General features: G+C 50.7%; 1 protein-coding gene across 4 annotated transcripts in view; it reads left to right on the forward strand.

Annotated features, from left to right (window-relative positions):
* The window catches only part of SPTBN1 (spectrin beta, non-erythrocytic 1), a 179,511-nt gene extending 164,919 nt beyond the window's left edge, over positions 1-14,592 (forward strand). For 2 of the 4 annotated variants that reach the window (XM_036435327.2, XM_036435328.2), the window contains 9 exons: positions 79-217; positions 1,005-1,089; positions 3,192-3,388; positions 4,451-4,563; positions 5,213-5,276; positions 9,572-9,810; positions 10,580-10,753; positions 12,379-12,421; positions 13,228-14,592. In XM_036435327.2, coding sequence (XP_036291220.1) covers positions 79-217; positions 1,005-1,089; positions 3,192-3,388; positions 4,451-4,563; positions 5,213-5,276; positions 9,572-9,810; positions 10,580-10,753; positions 12,379-12,421; positions 13,228-13,446 — 1,273 coding nt within the window. In that variant the 3' untranslated portion in view covers positions 13,447-14,592. Of the gene's footprint in view, positions 1-78; positions 218-1,004; positions 1,090-3,191; positions 3,389-4,450; positions 4,564-5,212; positions 7,464-9,571; positions 9,811-10,579; positions 10,754-12,378; positions 12,422-13,227 lie in introns of those variants that run through there. The other 2 variants (XM_036435329.2, XM_045580750.1) reach the window with 2 other exon arrangements.
* Positions 14,593-18,646: the final 4,054 nt, after the last annotated feature.

Below are 18,646 nucleotides of genomic sequence, written 5' to 3' on the forward strand. Positions count from 1 at the left end.
TAATTACGTGTTTTGAAACCAACACGTTTGTTTGAAAAGCTTCATCTCCTAACGCGGGTATTATTTGCCCCATCTTAGGGATGTGTCATCTGTTGAACTATTGATGAATAATCATCAAGGTATCAAAGCTGAAATTGATGCTCGTAACGACAGTTTCACAACCTGCATTGAACTCGGGAAGTCGCTGTTGGCGAGGAAGCACTATGCATCTGAGGAGGTAGGGCGCCCCTGTTTCGGGGCCCAGGGTGGCTGCAGCTGTGTTACGATGTAAAATGACTGTATTTTGTGAGTATGTGTGTGTGTGTGTGTGTGTGTGTATGTATCCACAGAGAAAAATGCAAGTGTGCATTCATATATACGTATGCACATACTTATATGTATTTCAGAACTTCTTTTCTGTGTGTGAGAAAACAATTACTCAGGCTGAGGGCAGAGCCAGGAACTCCAAATCCGAGGCCCAGCAGACAGTGTTTGAGGGCCCCAGACTGAGGTTTCGGCCTCTCTCAGCTTCAGCAGTACTCCTCCCGGGTGACCCCTTCGCCATCGCATGTGCCCTCGACCTCTCTGCTCCTCAGTGGCGGGGGCTCCTTCCAGTTAGGAGGGCGGTAGTAAAGAGGTGGCTGGTTAGTCTGTGTGCGGCCCCTTCAGGGGCTTGGAAGTTCCCAGCGAGGTCAAGGGCTTGGCCTCTTGCCGTCCCTGACTCCCTCCCAAGTGCGTGCCTAGGGAGCCTCCAAGGCTGGAGGGACTCGGTGCAGAGCTGGCCTCAGGACAAAGCAGTTTGGGGTCAGGGGGTAGGGGGGTAGGGGGAGCAGGCCTTGCTCTCCACCCTCCTGCTGCCTCTGCTCTCCCAGAGCCCGAGAGACAAACGTCCTTAGATGTCCCTGGCTCGGCCATGGTTTTGACAGAAAGTGTGTTGTTTGTGTGTGGAGTGGCCTGTCAAGGGGAAACCGGGAGGGTGTGGTCCGTTCTATTGAGGTGACCCCGTGGTGCTGCTTCTCTCACAGATCAAGGAAAAGTTACTGCAGTTGACGGAGAAGAGAAAAGAGATGATTGACAAGTGGGAAGACCGATGGGAGTGGTTAAGGCTGAGTAAGGACATCCTTGGTTTTTCTCTCTCTGCTCTTTTTGGGTTTCTGTTGAACGTACGCGAGTGTGTTTTCCTGCATTAGTTGATTTGATGTGATATTATCACTTAATGATGTTTGGCATTCTAAATGCTCCTTTTTTTGATGCCCGATTTCACCATTCTGTGCTAAGTACTGTTAAGTAGTTCCCTGAGTTTTTGGGTTTTTTGTTTTGTTTTTTTTCACTTCATGATTGACCTCCGTGTTGAGTGGGGTTTGGATGTTCTTTGGGAACAGCATGGGGAGGGCAGAACTGGGAGTCCGCGGGGGGAGCACAGAAGGAAGGCCCCCTGCCCCCATTGCCTAAGAATTATTAGTGCAGAGTCAAGGGGGTAGGGAGTTGGCCTGATTGGGTCTTCTATTTGGTGCTCTTAGAAAGGCGAGGACAAAATAAAATAAGAGTTGACACTGTACATGTTCTACAGGGAACTGGGCATTATCCTAAGTGTCTCATGCTTTTCTGTATTTACTCCCCACAATAACCCACTGAGGTGGACTCTCCTTTTAACCTCTTTTTATAAAGCAATATGTGAAGTCAATATTATGTATTATTTATACATAATACACGATATTGGGAATGACATTTAGTAATTGGTATGAACTCTTAACAGTCGCCCAACTCAGCATTATGTGTGTACGTTGCCCTTCTGTTTGGGCTCTGGCCCTGTCCTGGTGTTACGCCCCACCCTCGGACCCCAGGGCTGCTTCCTAGAAACAGAACCCAAGGCCTTTTCTGGAGGGTGGGTAAGGGACCTGGGGAAGCCACCTCACCTTGTGGTGCCCAGAACCCTCTTCGGAAAAGGAAATCCCACTTGTGACCATTCTGTGGATGAGGACTTGCTTCGTTCTTAGAATGCCCAGGGCAGGTTCCATGTAGTTCAGCAAAGCCCCTAACGCACCCCCTGCGAAAAGTGGGCGCCAGCCTGTATGAGGAGGTGACCAGTCTCTGGTGCCGTGGTGGCACCTTTTCCTTGTGGCCTGGTTGGGGGCTACCAGGATGACAGAAGGAGACACCTGGCAGTCCCTGGGGGCACGGATGCTCCCTGCAGTCCGTTTTTTATCTGCATGGCCCCAAGCATTGCTGCGGGAGGTGTATGAGAATTAACATCCACCATAGCACGGCCCCAGGCATCACCTCCCTTCCCATAGCTGCAGTGACGTCACACTGATTCCCTACGTGCAGAGGAATAAGGCAAAAGCCTTACCCCACATCATCTGCATTTCATCTAAAGCTCCCATGTCCCTCCCGCCCTCTCTCTCTCTCTCTCACACACACACACACACACACACACCTCCAAAGAACTACAACCCCCAAAAGGGTGCTTTATGAATGCCTGCTCTTCTGGCAATAGTCTGTCTGGTTGTATGTAGACTGAATTCCTTGCAGGCTTGTCTGAGGCTTATCTCACTCGAGAGGGCCCAGTGAGCAGAGAGCACCTCCAAGGCTGGGCTGCCTGGTGTGGAGGCCGCTGCCCACGGGTAGCCTTTGAGAACTTGAGATGCGATTGGTCCAAACTGAGGTGTACCAGAACTCTAAAACACACCTCAGGTTTCAAAGAGAGAACAGAATATAATGGATCAGTGATTCCTTAGATTGATGACATGTTGGAAATGTTAACAGCTTGATATGTCAGTTTGTCTAAAATACGCTTTTGAAATTAATTTCCCCTATTTCTTTTCAATGTGGCTATGGGAAAAGTTAAGGTTGCATCAGTAGCTCCCTTGACATTTATGTAGACAGCTCTGATCTAGACCAGTGTTTCCCAAAGTGTGGTACGCGTACCCCCAGGGGTACGGGAAGAGTTTGGTGGGGGTACGCGTTGCACCGGAGTTTGGTGGGGATATGCACTGCACCGTGCTTAGCTGAGCCTAATTCTACGTTCTCATGAGTGCGAGGGGTACCCAGTGTTACGAAAATTATAGAAGGGGTACAAATATGTCAAAAGTTTGGGAAACACTGATCTAGACGATAAACTGGTGGTGCAGGCAGCGGCCAGCAGAGGGCCGTGCCGCCCCTGGCTGCCAGGCAGCCTGCCGGACTGTACTCACTCTCCGTACCCTGTACAGTTCTGGAAGTCCACCAGTTCTCGAGGGACGCCAGTGTGGCCGAGGCCTGGCTGCTCGGACAGGAGCCGTACCTCTCCAGCCGGGAAATCGGCCAGAGTGTGGACGAGGTGGAGAAGCTCATCAAGCGCCACGAGGCTTTCGAGAAGTCTGCAGCGACCTGGGATGAGAGATTCTCCGCCCTGGAGCGGCTGACGACGGTACGTGGCCGGGTGCTGGGTGCCTGGCATGTTGGTGCCCCTGGCAGCTTTTCTTGCTTCCCTCCTAGACTAAGGTGACCAGACATCCCGCTTTTGGCGGGACAGTCCCAATTTTTAGCAATTTGTCCCGCGGCGTTTTTAAAAAGTCCCGATTTGGGACAAATTGCTAAAAATTGGGACGTCTGGTTACCTTTTCCTAGATCCGGGAATTCACATCATTTTTCTGCTTTTCCAAGCAGCCAGGATCTTCCTGAAATGGGTGGCTAATCTTGGTCAGTACCTGGGGAGACTCTTTGGGGCTGTCACCCCTCCATCCTTTCCTGGGCACCTGGATTTAAGGTCACTTCCATTAGCCTCCTGCCTCGGAGTTGATCGATTGGGGTCTGTCTTTTGTTCTGTGGCTCACAGCAGCATGGGTTTCCAGGGAGCGTAGCCTTACAGCTTCCTTCAGAATTTCAGAATTAGGATTCCCATCATCCTAGCTTGATCCTAGACCACTGAAAAACTCACCATTCCCGAAAATCTCTCTGCCAACATAAAGGTCTTTAATAGGACCTGTTCATTGGCGTTTCCTTCCCCAAAACACTTGCATTCCTGGTAGAAAACCGACTCTTTTATGGCTTGCTCTTTCACTCCAGTTTTTACATGGTGTTTGGATTTGGGCCGAACACCAATCCCGAAGAACCACTGCGTCTCTGTGGTGTCTGAGCTCTGATGGGAAGCCAGCACGCCCTGCCTCCCTAAGCAGAGTCGAGAGCTGCCAGTTTGTGTGGAAACTGAGCCCAGTGTCCCCGGGGCACACAGACAACTCCTGGGAGTTCCGCCAGCCCCTGAAGTGGGCCTGTTTTCTCACTCGCATCTCACTTCCTGTTGCTTGGACTTGTGGCTGCGGTTCCTGTGATCCTAATACCATTTTGCTTAGGATGCTAGAGCCTCTAGTTGGCCATGGCAGTCCAGGATAGAGAACTAGGCGTCCATGACTTGCTGAGTTCATGTAGATCCCTTTCCCTAAACGAGAGAAGAGTTGGGGACTGTGCCGAACGCCACCCTGTTCTCTCTCAGTTGGAGCTACTGGAAGTGCGCAGACAGCAAGAGGAAGAGGAGAGGAAAAGGCGGCCGCCCTCGCCCTCGCCGAGCACAAAGGTTTCTGAGGACACCGAGTCCCAGCAGCAGTGGTGAGTCCCGGCACGGCCCTGGGGCCTTAGCGTCAGCGTCAGGTGAGGTGCAGCGGGGAGCACCCTTTCTGAGCTTGTGTGGTGCCCGCCTAACCACGTGCTCTTCCTGTTACTTCCTTCTGCAGACCTTTCAGGGTCTCTATAGGCACCCCTGGCTGGTCCACGGCCATGTTGCTGTGTAGGCGGCAGAAGGGGATATAGACAGTGCCCTCTCTGCTGCCCACACACACACACACACACACACTCAGAATTCCCACAAGATTTCATGGAGGGAGTGAACGACCCAGATTTCTTGCCAGTGGCTTGGTGGACATGCTTTTCAGAGTCCTGGGTGACTTCTTGTGAAGGACAGAAATCACTCTGGTTCTGAAAGTCTGGTTACTATGCCACGGGAAGAGCTCTGTGATAAACCCAATGCTGCCCTTGTGGGAAGGGGCCTCAGGCTTCCCGCCCTGTCTATAGAGGGTTTGAAACACCTAGAAAGATTTTTAAAAGAAATCAAATTGTGCAAGAGGGTTGCATGTGTTTTTCGTGGAGAAAGCCTGTAATAAAAGTGACTGATGTTCTCTCCATTCTTTCCTACTGTTTTCTCTCCCCCTCTTCTCCTTTTCTCCTCCTTCCCCTGTCCTCTTCCCCTTTCACCCAACAGGGATACTTCGAAAGGAGAGCAAGTTTCCCAGAACGGTTTGCCGGCTGAACAGGGATCTCCACGGGTTAGTTACCGCTCTCAAACCTACCAAAACTACAAAAACTTTAATAGCAGACGGACAGCCAGTGACCAGCCATGGTCCGGACTGTGAAGTTCACTACCATTTGTCAAGAACCACTCTTTCCAAATCCTCATGGTTTGACCATTTGGCTTCCACTTCACCCACAGTGTTACAATTTTACTTAATTCATAGCCTTCCTCGGTTTCACATTTGTTTGCGTTTAATTCATGTTTATTTGAGTCTTTTAACTGATGGGATGCTCAGTTGCCTAAAGCAACATACTTATTTTTTTTGTTTATTTATGTGAGCTTTTTACTTTATTGAGATTTTACAGCAAAAGCCTTACATGAGTAATTGCAATTTAATGAGATTACAGCAAAATGAAGAAGAAAGCTAGAATCCCGAAAGGTATGGCATACCCAGTTGTACTAACAGGGTGCGGCACTGCTCTGTATGTAGCCCCTTTTCAGATGTTATTAACCTGCGATAGTTTACTGGTAATTAGGAAGGCCCGTGTATGCAGAAGGAGACTTTACATACTAAGATTAAAACCTAAGGTCATCTGTGTGACATTCCATGGAGGGTGCATCCATTTTTATTTTTTTTTATTTTTATTTTTTGAAAACGACAAGGAAAGAAAAAGGATCTGCTTGGGAAGCTGTTTGAATTTTTGGGTGCAGCATCTCAAATGTGTTGAGATCCTCATATTGTTTATTACTTTTTGCAAACCAGTTCCTCCCTTATATTTTCCTGCCAAGTCCTGAGTTGAGAACTCCAGGCTTCCCGGCAGTGCCTGCTGTCACACCGTTTCAGTTTTCTCCAACAAACTGAGCAAAAGCCATTCTGGTTCACCCTGATTACTTGAACGCTGCCCGCGGCAGACCACCACTAGGAGCGGCTGCATGCCTCCTGGCTTCCGAGGTCACGTTAGCGTCTCCGTAGACAGGAACTCCATGGCATGTCTCCTTACGGATTCATTTTTCGTTTCCTGGCGAAAATGAAGTCCTTTTGTGGAGTTGTCTAATAAGGAGTCTTTTAGGATGGCATTTGTCAGACCACCAGCAGGGACTGAAAATGTTTTAACGGGGATTCTGTTCCTTAGGAATAAAGGCTAATGAAAGAGGTGATTTCCTGGTACTGATCAAGACAAAAACCAGATCCATGTGACAGCACAGCCTCATGAAACATTCACTTGCTCGTTTGCCATACTTAGTGTTAGTGGAATCAGAGACCTGTTTTGATATGTGTTCTCCATGAGTTAAGTCTAATTTGTCTTTTCATTTCATGATGCATGTCTTTTTTTTTTTTTTTTTTTGTCAGGATAACATCATATAGCATCTTGTTTGTGTTTCCTTATTTCTATGTACATACCTATCTACTGTGATTGTAGATGGGTATATAGATAGATGCCAAGCTTCTTATGTTCTGGGGTAGTGTGCACCATTATTGGGTCTCTGCCTTACTACACACCAAATTCCATTTTAGAGAAGAGCCACTGCTTTATCGTTGGTCTTGTAGGGAGCCCTGACACGTGTTTCTGGCTCCAAATTATATGTGTCATTGACCTATATGTATATGTGATGTTTCCATATATATGTTTAAATTTTGTATCATCAGGACGAATGCCCAATTTTATGCTTTTTGTATTCAAAAGACCAAAAAAATAATAATAATAAAACACCAAAAAAAAAACAACAACCAATGACAACAACCACATAAGCACACGGGAAAGTAGTGCTATGTCGTCTTTGGCATGTGTTCTGTGACTATTTTTGTCTAGGTTTTTAAATTGTAGCTTGCCAGAACAAACCTTTAGTTCCAATTGGACTGGATTGGAAGGAGAAAAGTCTTTTCATTCTTTTGAGTTACGGTGCAGAGACTCAAGTTAATGAACTTGAAAATATCGTTGCTTCGTGCACTTAGAAAACCAATCCGGTGTTTCTTGTGCTACTAGTTGTCACGTTGCATTTGTGTTCACCTCCTGATTTAAGTATCTCGGGTGTATCCGCCACTAAAGCACTGTGGACTAATCGCTAAAGCGAAGCAACGGGGGTGGGGGCGGGGTGTGATCACGTGTACCCACTGTTTTGTCATAGCACTATGATTTGCTTTTGATGTTTGTCTCTAGTGGTGTGTTGTCTGTTGGCATGCTTAAGCACATGTCCATTAAAATTCATTTTGTTCCTTTTATTTTTCTTGTTTTCTTGTTGGTTAGTGATTCATTTGCATAAACATTAATGATCTCTGCATACTGGTTTGGGGTTTTCTCTTTCCTTCTAACTCCAAAGAAAAAAATTTTTGCTGCAGAATCTCCCCTCAGAAGAGGCTTCCCCATCCTTCCCTGGAAGTCTGACCAAGTCCCATAAATTGTAGCCCTTTCGAAGTCTACTTCTCTCCGTCCAGGTCATTGCTGTCACTCGCAGTTTTGGAGTCACACCTGCAGCACTAATTTTTTTTAGCCTGATTTCTATACACACTAACTTCATGTCTCCCTGGACTCACGCCTGGCACAGGCCTCCACACCCAACTCTTCCTGCCTCCCTCCCCACCGGAAATGCCCTGGGAGCACACACAGAACAGATATGTCAACTTCCAAAGTCCACTCACTTCCCTTTGACTCGGGGTTTTGTTTTCTTTTATTTCCCCTCCTCCGTCTTTCCCTTCGAGGCGAAAGGGAGAACTACTTACACAGCCTACTGCTTCATAGGCAGTGCCCACAGGAAGGCCAGGACAGCCACCGTGCACCCCATCCCCACGTCTTTCCGCCCCAAGGATCCATTTTCCATATTGCACTGCGGGTCAAAGGTTCCAATCGAGAACACCCTTGAATCGCATAGCCTCTCATCTCCCCCCTAAGCCCTCCTGATAGATAGGCTGTGTAGACGGAATATCCACTGGAGGCTCCCGTCCACGCGGCTGAGGCCCAAACCAGAGGTCCCGTTCCCGAGCGTTGCCCCATCTGCGTGTTGGAGCCGTGGTGGCCGGTCTCCGTGTGTCCCGTGGCGGGCGTTTGCTGCTGGTTGGGGGTTGTCCTCTCGGTTCTGGGCAGCCGCGGTGGGGGACGTAGCTAACGACCGTTGCCATTTGACACCTCCTTTGTCTGTCCGTGTACGAGGGGAGCCAGGTTGTCTGTAATCCACTAAAGCGTCAGCCACACCCAGCTTTAGTAACTCGCTAATCCCGCGCCCCGGGCGTGTCAGCCGGCCGAGGGCTGCTACAGGTAACGGTACCCAAGTTGACAGGAGAGCGATAATGACCCCGAGACCCTACGGCATGTCCCCGGCCGCAGAGCCAGCCGCGAGGGTTACACTAGGCATGAATGCGCTGGGGAAGGAGCCACTCCCGAAGACGTCTCCCGCCTGAAGGGCCCGAGCCGCTGGCAGCCGGGCCGCGCCGGGCTTTCCCGTCTCAGTGCAGCGAGGCAGCGCGACCCACCAGCACGTGACGGGGAAGGCCCCGGCTCTGTCTTTGTTTGGGGGTAAATAGCCGTGTGGTGTTGAGTGACTGTGATTGGCTTCTCCAGCTCCTTTAACACAAACTACAAACCCACTCACGATACCAAACTCCGGCAGATGTGGTTCCGTTGACGTTTGTTGACTTGCCTCGTTTCCTTCCAGCTCTTACGTTCCAAAGTCTAACTGGGATGGCAGCTGTGAAGTGCATGATTGTCGTCCTAATTTCTGCATGTGTTTATGGCGATGTATTTTTTTTTTTTCCGGGGGGAGGGGGGGGGAGGGAGAGATGAGGGGGAGGAGAGCCGGAGAGCATTTTTCAGAAACCGAAGGTCTTTCCTGTCTTCCCTCGGGGGGAATGCCGTGTAGTTCTGGTAGCGTTGTCTCTCGGTCTGTTTGTGAATGCCCTTTCGCTTCCACTTCCAGCCCTCCTGGTGGCGTCCTTGGTTGTAAGGTGGCTGCTGTATAACGTCCACTCTCTCATATTTTAATACGTGTGATTGTGACCGTTGTCCTTTCGTTTTCAAAGTTAACCATGAGAGGAAATGGATCCGAGTTGCCTTAGAGACAATGGATTGACCAGAGGGGCAGAGTGCAGTAAAACTCATACTGGCATTTCGCTTTTTCTCATTTCCCTCCAGCGGGGCGGGCATTAATCCCTTCCCACCTTCTAATGTTCCCTGGTGTCCAGCTGGCTTTGCGGGATGTGCGATGGTTTTACTGTACTGCCTCGATCTGTGCCAGGCATTTATACACAGCCACGTGTGCGAGTCGGAGCGTATGTGGTCCCCCCCGCCCCCCGCCCGGGTCGCGGGGTTCTCTGAACGGCCTCTCTGCTGTCCCCAGATGGCAGACACGATGGACACGGGCGACATGGTCAATGGCGCCGCGGAACAGAGGACCAGCTCCAAGGAGTCCAGCCCCATCCCCTCCCCCACCTCCGACCGCAAAGCCAAGACGGCCCTCCCGGCCCAGAGCGCCGCCACCCTGCCGGCCAGAACCCAGGAGATGCCTTCGGCCCAGATGGAGGGCTTCCTGAACCGGAAGCACGAGTGGGAGGCCCACAACAAGAAAGCCTCCAGCAGGTACAGCCCGTCCCGAGCGGCAAGGGGAGGGCGCCCTCGCGCAGCTGGTTTGCGCATCGCTTCCTGGGCCGCGCGTTCTCAGGACTGACCCTGGGAGGGGGGCGGGTAGAGTGCCTTGTATATTCACGGAGAGCGGAAAGAGTTGGGTTTTTATTTTATTTTTTTAAATATATATTTTATTGATTTTTTTTTTTACAGAGAGGAAGAGAGAGGGATAGAGAGTTAGAAACGTCGATGAGAGAATCATCGATCAGCTGCCTCTTGCACACCCCCTACTGGGGATGTGCCTGCAACCAAGGTACATGCCTTTGACCGAAATCAAACCCGGAACCTTTCAGTCCGCAGGCTGACGCTCTGTCCACTGAGCCAAACCGTTCCTGCAAAGAGTTGGTTTTTTAAGAAAAAATACCTGTGTTGATTTCATAGAGGGAGGGAGAGATGGGAACATCAAGGATGAGAGAGAATCACTGATCGGCTGCCCCCTGCACACCCCACACTGGGGGTTGAGCCCACCACCTGGGCATGTGCCCCGACCGGGAATCAAACCGTGACCTCCTGGTTCAATAGGTTGACACTCAACCACTGAGCCAGGCCGGCTGAGCAGAAAGAGTTAAATATGCACGGAAATAGCAAAATTAGACTTCATTGGCAGGGCTTTCAACAAGTGGTCCAGGCATGTGGTATGAGGATCATTCTCATGCTTCTCCGACTCTCAATCCTCGATGAGTGTGTGGTGTAGAACCTTGATGTTGCGCTCTCTATTGCTCAGGTCCTGGCACAACGTGTATTGTGTCATAAACAACCAAGAGATGGGTTTCTACAAAGATGCGAAGACAGCTGCTTCCGGGATCCCCTACCACAGTGAGGTCCCCGTGAGTCTGAAGGAAGCCATCTGCGAGGTGGCCCTCGATTACAAGAAGAAGAAACACGTGTTCAAGCTCAGGTGAGGGCGGTCTGTGTGTATTCTCTCTCTGGGGATGGGTTTCCTTAGACACTGTGATCTCCTCTGCAACTTAACACATCACCAGCCAAGCGACACGCAGGAGTGGCACACGGCTGGGTCCTGGGGGTGGCCGATGCCAGCTTCCCCGTGGCTGACGGCAGAGCCGAGCGTCACTGCTCCCTCGGAGCAGGCGAGCCCTCCGGGTTTCCCGTGTGAGGGCCGCTTAGGAAAGGGGCTTCCCGGTCTTTCCCCCTTCCTGGACTCAGGGGCCGCTGTTCTTCGCTCTGAGTCACCTGTGGCGGGGGCTGGGGAGGAGGGCGTGTGTCCTAAGCCTCGCCCCTGGGATGTCAGCGGCCCCGGAACTGTCTCCTGCACCTGTCCCCACCCTGCAGAACACCTGCACGTCCCCACAGCGGATCCACGCTCGGAAGGTCTGCGTAGCGCTTGGAAGCGGGCAGGAAAACATTGTCTCTCCTAAAAATGTAAAACGTGTGTGTGTGTGTGAGAGCTGTTAGGCTGCCGGGTCAGTGTTTCTCTGACCTGCTGCTTTGCGACCTGACAAGCCCTGGGCTTCGGTGACGGGAGTCCCTGTGTCTCCTGCCAGCTGGACTGGGCCCAGGACTACAAACGAGCCCCACACGGCGTGGCCTCCTGCGCCCTGCCGGCGGGCACTGGGGCTTCGGGGCGCGGAACGCTGCGCGCTGCAGGGCGGGCACGGGCAGCCGGCTCCCCAGCTGCCTCCCCCTTCGTGTGCTGTCGCTGCAGCCTCCGAGGGTCGGGGCATTGGCCGGGGCATTTGCCCTCCGCCCCGCCGGCAACACCCCCTTCCTCGTGACAGCCATGGAGCAAAGGAGTGAGCCCTCCAGGCCGGTGGCTTCTCGGAGCCGTGGGGACGGCCTTAACAAAGACGCTTTCCGTCACTCTGAGCCCGACAGGAGGAGAGGAGTCCGAGAGACGGTTCAGAAACTGGTGCTTGTTTTGTATTATTTTTTAAAATACACTTTTACTGATCTCAAGCGGAAAGGAGAGGGAGAGAGAGATGGAAACATCAATGAGAGAGAGGACCATTGATCGGCTGGCTCGTGCACGCCCTACACTGGGGATCAAGCCCGCAACCTGGGCACCTGCCCCGACATCAAACCATGACCTGGTTCATAGGTCTGCACTCAACTGCTGAGCCATGCCAGCCGGGCCAGAAACCGGCTCTACTTGTAAATGTGGGGGGTGCAAGCTTAGTAGCAGAATTTCAAAAGGGCTCATAAATTTTAAAGAGCTTTCTTTCTCTTGAATTCACTTCAGAGCAGTGGTTAGGCGCCCAGGCGGCCTTTGCCACAACAAAGCCAGGTGTTGCTTCATTTGGACTTAAAAAAAAAAAAAATCCTTCCAAGTGGTTGACACAGGGCACTGCCCGTGTACATTATATTAGCCCAGTTACACGGCTTCTCCATGTCCGAGGGGCCTTGCCAGGCCTGTGCGCGCCCCGGGCGGTCGGTGATGTCTGCACGGGCGTTTCCGGCGTGATCCCTGTGCCTGCTTGTATCCCATGAAGGATATGGGAATTGGGGGATTTTTTTTTTTTCTTTCTTGTTAATATTGTGACTTTTCTTTCTTCCTTCAAATTACAGACTAAATGATGGAAATGAGTACCTCTTCCAAGCCAAAGACGATGTAAGTTTCTAAGATTCTTTTCTCTCAAATCCTTCATGACTTGAAAGTGGCGTGATAAGCTCTCCTCGCAGTGTCCATCACATGAGTAATGGTCGTGGTGGTGCCCGGTGCCGCGTCTCCATGGTCACCAGCGTGGGAGGGGGTTCGGTCCCTGCAGTGAATTGTAGGAGGCAGTGAATGCCATCTGTCCTTGCCGTGGCGGGGGAGCTGGCGCAGGGCCCCGAAGCCCACCCCGTGGTGGGTCAGGCACGGCGAGGTGTCCCTGGCAGGATCCGCCCCCAGCAGCCCGCTGCCTTCACCACCTATTTCATGGCTGGGCTGCACCTTGAGCGGGGAGAGAACACGGCATGCACAGTGCTCTAAACTGGATAAGCTTCTGTTGAACTTAGTCTTTTGTGTCAGATATATTTACAATTATAAATTTTTATTTATTTCAGAGAGAAAGGGGGAGAGAGAGGGAGAGAGAAACATCAATGATGAGGTAGAATCATTGATTGGCTGCCTCCTGCACGCCCCACAGTGGGCACTGAGTCCACAACCTGGGCATGTACCCTGATTGAGGATCTAACCATGACCTTCTAGGTTGACTCAGCTCAATCACTGAGCCATGCCAGCCGGGCAAATATATTTTAATTTTAAAAGGGGGCCAGCTACTAGAGGGATAGATGCCTCACAGAGGGAGACCAGCCTTCCAGCTCCTCCAGGTTCACGGGACCAAGCCCCTCCCCCTGACAAGTCTCAGGAGCGAGAGCGATTGGTGCCCATTCCTGTTGGCTGAGTCTCCCTGTGCCCCCTCCTTTGTCCAGGAGGAAATGAACACATGGATCCAGGCCATCTCCTCGGCCATCTCCGCTGACAAGCACGAGGTGTCCGCCAGTACCCAGGGCATGCCAGCGGCCAGCCGGGCGCAGACCTTGCCCACCAGTGTCGTCACCATCACCAGCGAGTCCAGCCCCGGCAAACGGGAGAAGGACAAAGAGAAAGACAAAGAGAAGCGGTTCAGCCTTTTTGGCAAAAAGAAGTGAACTCCTTCCCTTCTCCTCCTGCCCTTCTCTTACCTTTTCAGTGAAATTCCAGCATGCAAGCTCAGAACCAACACATTACTCTCTGTGCCTAATGTTCCTCAATGTGGTTGATTTGTTTGTTTTTTCTAATTTATAGAGCATTTCTGGGGGTGGGGCAGGGCGGGGGCGGGGGGAAATACACCTAAATACTTTATCTCCAAGTTACAAAAGTTTGAGGTGCAGAGGGAAAGACCAGATTTTTTTAAATGAAATTATATAGATTAGATCTCAATATTTAAACTGTTCCTCAATTTTGTGAGGCTGTGTTGGAAATAACCCGCCTCTAGTGCTGTTGGTATACGCAAGGCAGCGGTGCTTAAAACAATTATTTCCCGTGCTCTCCAGAGACACAACGTACCAACGTCCCGACACCATTCCCCGCCACTCACCCCCGCGGTTCCCTTGAGTTCTGACGGTTAGCAGTGCCCGCAATGGGGCCGATCCTGGGCAGGCGGGGGGAGTCCCGGAACCTTGCTGCAGCCTCAGCGCAGCTCCACGCTAACTCCGCAGACCAGACCAACCCGGCAGCACCTACTAACCCACCACACACGCGGCTCTTCTGCATCACCCGTGACGACGGTCGAGAATGTCGGTATCCGAGAAGGAATAGAAAAACTGATACTGTTTTAAATAATCTGTAATTTCAATCTTTTTTTTTCTTTTCTGAAATACATTATATTGTATGTTTGAGATAATTCTAGTACAAAGTATAATAAAAAAAAAAAAAACTAGATGTATAATAAACCCTTTAAATCATTGGTTCAGTGTACAAGTGGAACTGAAGCATTTACTGGGACAAAGTCATGTTAACTCCAGTGGTTACCTGCTCGTGCGTGGCCACACTGTGTTATGATTTGCTTCATTACCTTGCTCTCTGATACATAGTGTGCATCTCTCTGTCACTGTGACGGTTGTAATGACAAGTCTCCATCCTCCTGCACAATCACAGCGGCATCGATAGGAATGAGCTCCGGAGGCCGGGCCTGGGCAGGAAGGCGGGCGGGCGGGCGGGCGGGCGGGCCCGGTGCTCAGTCGCAGGACCTGTACCTCTCAACTTCTGCCCTCTCTGTTAAATATATGCTATGTCATTAAATGCTTTTAAATCTAGCACGGTGGGTAATGGTTGTTATTTCTCTCCCTCGTTCACGTGGCAAATGGGGGGATTGCAAAGCAAGAGAATAAGCAGGACTTGTTTTTTTTTGTTTTTTTGTGTTTTTTTTGTTTTTGTTTTTGCATTCTTACGCAGGACTGGTGTACCAGCTTTGAAAACTACAGGAAACAGTGAAAAATCTGGAATGTGTGGCAGCTGCACGTGTGTGTGTGTGTGTGTGTGTGATATTTATTTATTTATTTTTATTTATTTCAGAGAGGAGGGGGAGAGAGAGAAACCTCAATGATGAGAAAAATCATTCATTGGCTGCCTCCTGCATGCCCCATAGTGGGGATCAAGCCTGAAACCGGGGCACGTGTCCTGGTCTGGAATTGAATCATGACTTCCTGGTTCATGGGTGGGTACTCAACCACTGAGCCACATCCAGGTTTTACCTTCCATTTATAAAGGAGTTACCTGAGAGCTTGCTAAACAAGCTCTGACACAGGGGTTGGCCGGTTTGTCCTGTAAATACGGTAAATGTCTTAGGTTTTGAGGGCCGCGCTCTGTCGAAACTCCGCCGCTGTTGTGTAACGCACAGGCGGCCATAGGCTATGTGAACAGCTGGGCAAACAGCCCATTTCTTGACCCCCGGCCTGCAATTAGGTTTCTCTAAGAACCTCCTGTTTCTTTTAGTCGGAAATGGCATTCTGAAGCCACGCTCATTGCTTCTCACTGGGTTGGTCCTTGTTTCTAGGCATGTCGGTACTCAAGTGCATGATTGTGGGGCCTTTTCAACTTAACCTTTCCTGAATTACAGTCATTTTCACTCAGAATCTTACTTCTCAAGGCGACAAGGGGCATAGAATGAGAAGATCCTATAATTACTCATGCTTTGTCCCATACTACACTTAAACTCCAAATAGCAATACTAGTATCACCAACAGCATAATTACTGAGAACAGTTTTTATTTTTTTATTTTGTGATCATGTAGACTCTCAAACGGTTATAAGAAATAGTTTAAGCCCAGACACTGTCACTCAGTAGTTGAATGCTGACCTATGAACCAGGAGGTCAGTTCAATCCCCAGGGTGAGGTGTGTAGGAGGAAGCCGATCAATGATTCTCCTCATTGATGTTTCTATCACTTTCCCTTCTTCTCTGAAATGAATAAAAATGTATTTAAAAGCAAAAAACGAAATAATTTACAATACCCCTGACCCAGTTTTCCCCAGTGGTAACATCTTACAAAACTATAACACAAGATCACATCCAAATTATTGACGAAGACGTTGATGGCAATCAAGCTGCAGACCATTTCCATCACCACAAGGATCCCTGCTGCTGCTGCCCTGTTACAGCCCCACCTGCCTCCCAGCCTCCCCTTTCGCCTCTGGCAACCACCTGTGGGCTCTCGCCTTTGCTACAGGTTTGTCCTTTCAAGAATGTTGTATCAATAGAAGCACATGTGATATAACCGCTTTTGGGGGTTGGCATAATTCTCTGGACATCCATCCAGGTTATAGGTGTGAATGTACCGTCTGTTTAACCATTCACTTTCTGAAGGACATCTGGGTAGCTTCCAGTTTTTGTCTATTACAAAAGCCGCTATAAACATTTACTAAGTGTGTGCCGGTCTTTGTGTGAGCGTCAATCTTCATTTCTCTAGGACAGAGGTTCCCAGGAGGGCTCAGAGTTTTTCAAAACATATTTGTATGTGTGCTCTCCATTCTCCCCTTCTTCCCACTTCTATGCCGTTTCACTGTATCTACAATGAGCAAACAGTTCTTTCTTCTCTTCCCTCTTCATCCTCACATAGTCTTACTTCTACAAATAGGTGCATATTTAATGCTCACCAGCTTTTATGGGGAGGGGGGTTCCTAGTTGTCCTGGTTGTCTGAAGCTCCTTTCCTTGGTGGTTTGTGTATATCATTAGTTTCTTCTTTGCTATCCCCACCCTTACCCCTCACCCCGCCCCTTATTGTTGGCAGGTTCTCTGGATCAAACACGTAAAGTGAAGTGCTCTTATGTTGCTTTCAGGACTGAATAAAGATTCCCCAAGGGAGAAATAAATGTGAGCTTCAAAGTATTCCAAGGTTTGGACTCAACTTTAAGAGCCCAAGCTGCCCTAAAAAAAATACACACACACACAAAAAACGAGTTTTTCAACTTTTTCTCTTCAAAGGCTCTGAGAAAGAATGTTACATCCTGTTAGGAGCTTTCGGTTTTTGCAAAAACTCGGCCCCTTCTGAAAGAAGGGATCCAGGAAATGGCATTGGAGGGACCTACTCTCTCCAACGTAAGGTTCGAGATGTGTGAGAAACCTAGGCTCCTCTTCTATGCTGTTCGGGCGTTTTCCCCTGGAGGCCCCGGGGCAGGGCCTGTGGGGGAGAGTGAAGTTAGTGGGTAGCATTCCATGGCGAGTTCTAGAGCCTCGTTTTGGCTGTTTTCTCTACAGGGAGCTTGAAAACGCTTCCCCAGGGATGCCCAGGTTTACGGAGGCGCCGGGCTGGCTGCCTGGGTTCATCCACAGAGGCGGTTTCTGTTAAGGGCCTGTCAGCTGCTCAGCAGGAAGAGGACCCGGGACTCAGGAGCTGAAAGGGTCCCCCTCGGCTCTCCTGCCGACAGGGAGCCGGCTCTCTGTCTGGTCCCAGTGACACACCCTCCGCCAGGGCCTCCTGCAAGTGTCCCCTCGCCCTGCAGGCGTCCCTGCAGACGGTTCTCACACTGTGAGGACCCATTGTGTCGGGCAGAGGGAATGGAGGAGGCAGAACAGCAGTGGGGTTTCCCCGAAAGGGATTCTTCGGTGGGAAAGAGAATCTTCTCTTAGGTAAGCCCAGAGGGACTTTCTCCCCGGTGGAGTATCCGGCATTCCGGGGTCTGGCGGGGCCCAGCCTCCCAGGGAGGCCGGCCTTGGCCCCTAGCATTTCCCCGGAGATTCTGCTCAGCCTGCTGCCGCTGCTGTGGTTTCCCTCTCCCCGTGAATCGCTTCCAGCGCTGCTGCTCTTCTCCCAGCGTTGATTCTGTGAGGGGAAGGGCTCTCAAGGGTTTCACCGCCCACCTGGGGCCTCCGTCTTAGGGAACAGACCCGCAGCCTTAGTTCAAATGGCCAAAGAGCATCCGCCGGAACAGGTGTTGGCTGCCATCTGCTGCATGTCTGTCACATCTCTCTCCTGTCTTCCCTGGGCCCACGCCATGTCATTTCATCCATTGCTCTCTGCCGCCTCTGGTCAGAATCGCAGTTCCTCTGCCATCCAGCCAAATCGGTGTCCTCTCATCACGCTGGCAAAGCACCCACTGCGCGCCAGCCACTCTGGAAGCAGCCCCGGGGGCTGACAATATGCCAGACTCCTTATATCCATCCGTCAGTCCGTCCGTCTGTCCGTCCACAGCCCCCCCCCCCCCCGCCCCGCCTCCTCTGAGCCCGGGGCTGATTGTCTAAAGGAGGTTGAAGCCGAAACCGGTTTGGCTCAGTGTCGGCCTGCGGACTGAAAGGTCCCAGGTTCGATTCCGGTCAAGGGCATGTACATTGGTTGTGGGCACATCCCCAGTGTGGGGTGTGCAAGAGGCAGCTGATCGATGATTCTCTCTCATCGATGTTTCTAACTCTCTATCCCTCTCTCTTCCTCTCTGTAAAAAATCAAAAAAAATTTTTTTTTTTAAATAAATAAATAAAAAATAAAGGAGGTTGAAGAAATGAGGTGAGGAACGCTGCACCCCATGAGCCTGTTCCTTCTCTCCTGCGGCCAGGAGGAGGCTCTCTGTAGTTATTTTTCAAAGATGATTTCATTAAATCTTCACAGGTCAGTAACAAAATCCACACCCAAACGGTTTAAACAGAAGAGGTGTCCGGCGGGCTGAGTTTAACTGTCGGCTTGCTGCAGAAAGTGCTCGGCCTCACCCCTACCCAGCGGGTGCTCGCTCTCCCCTCAGCCCGCCCTGCTCTTGGGTGGGTTTGGCCTCAGGCTGGCTCATCCCCGATGATGGCGCTGCTTGCTCCTGTAGGAGGAGTGGAAGGGGCGCCTCCTCCCCCACACAGAACAAAGCCCTCAGTTTTGCTCCGAGTGGACT

The sequence above is a fragment of the Pipistrellus kuhlii genome, unplaced genomic scaffold, assembly GCF_014108245.1.
Source record: "Pipistrellus kuhlii isolate mPipKuh1 unplaced genomic scaffold, mPipKuh1.p scaffold_m20_p_13, whole genome shotgun sequence".
Classification (NCBI taxonomy): domain Eukaryota; kingdom Metazoa; phylum Chordata; class Mammalia; order Chiroptera; family Vespertilionidae; genus Pipistrellus; species Pipistrellus kuhlii.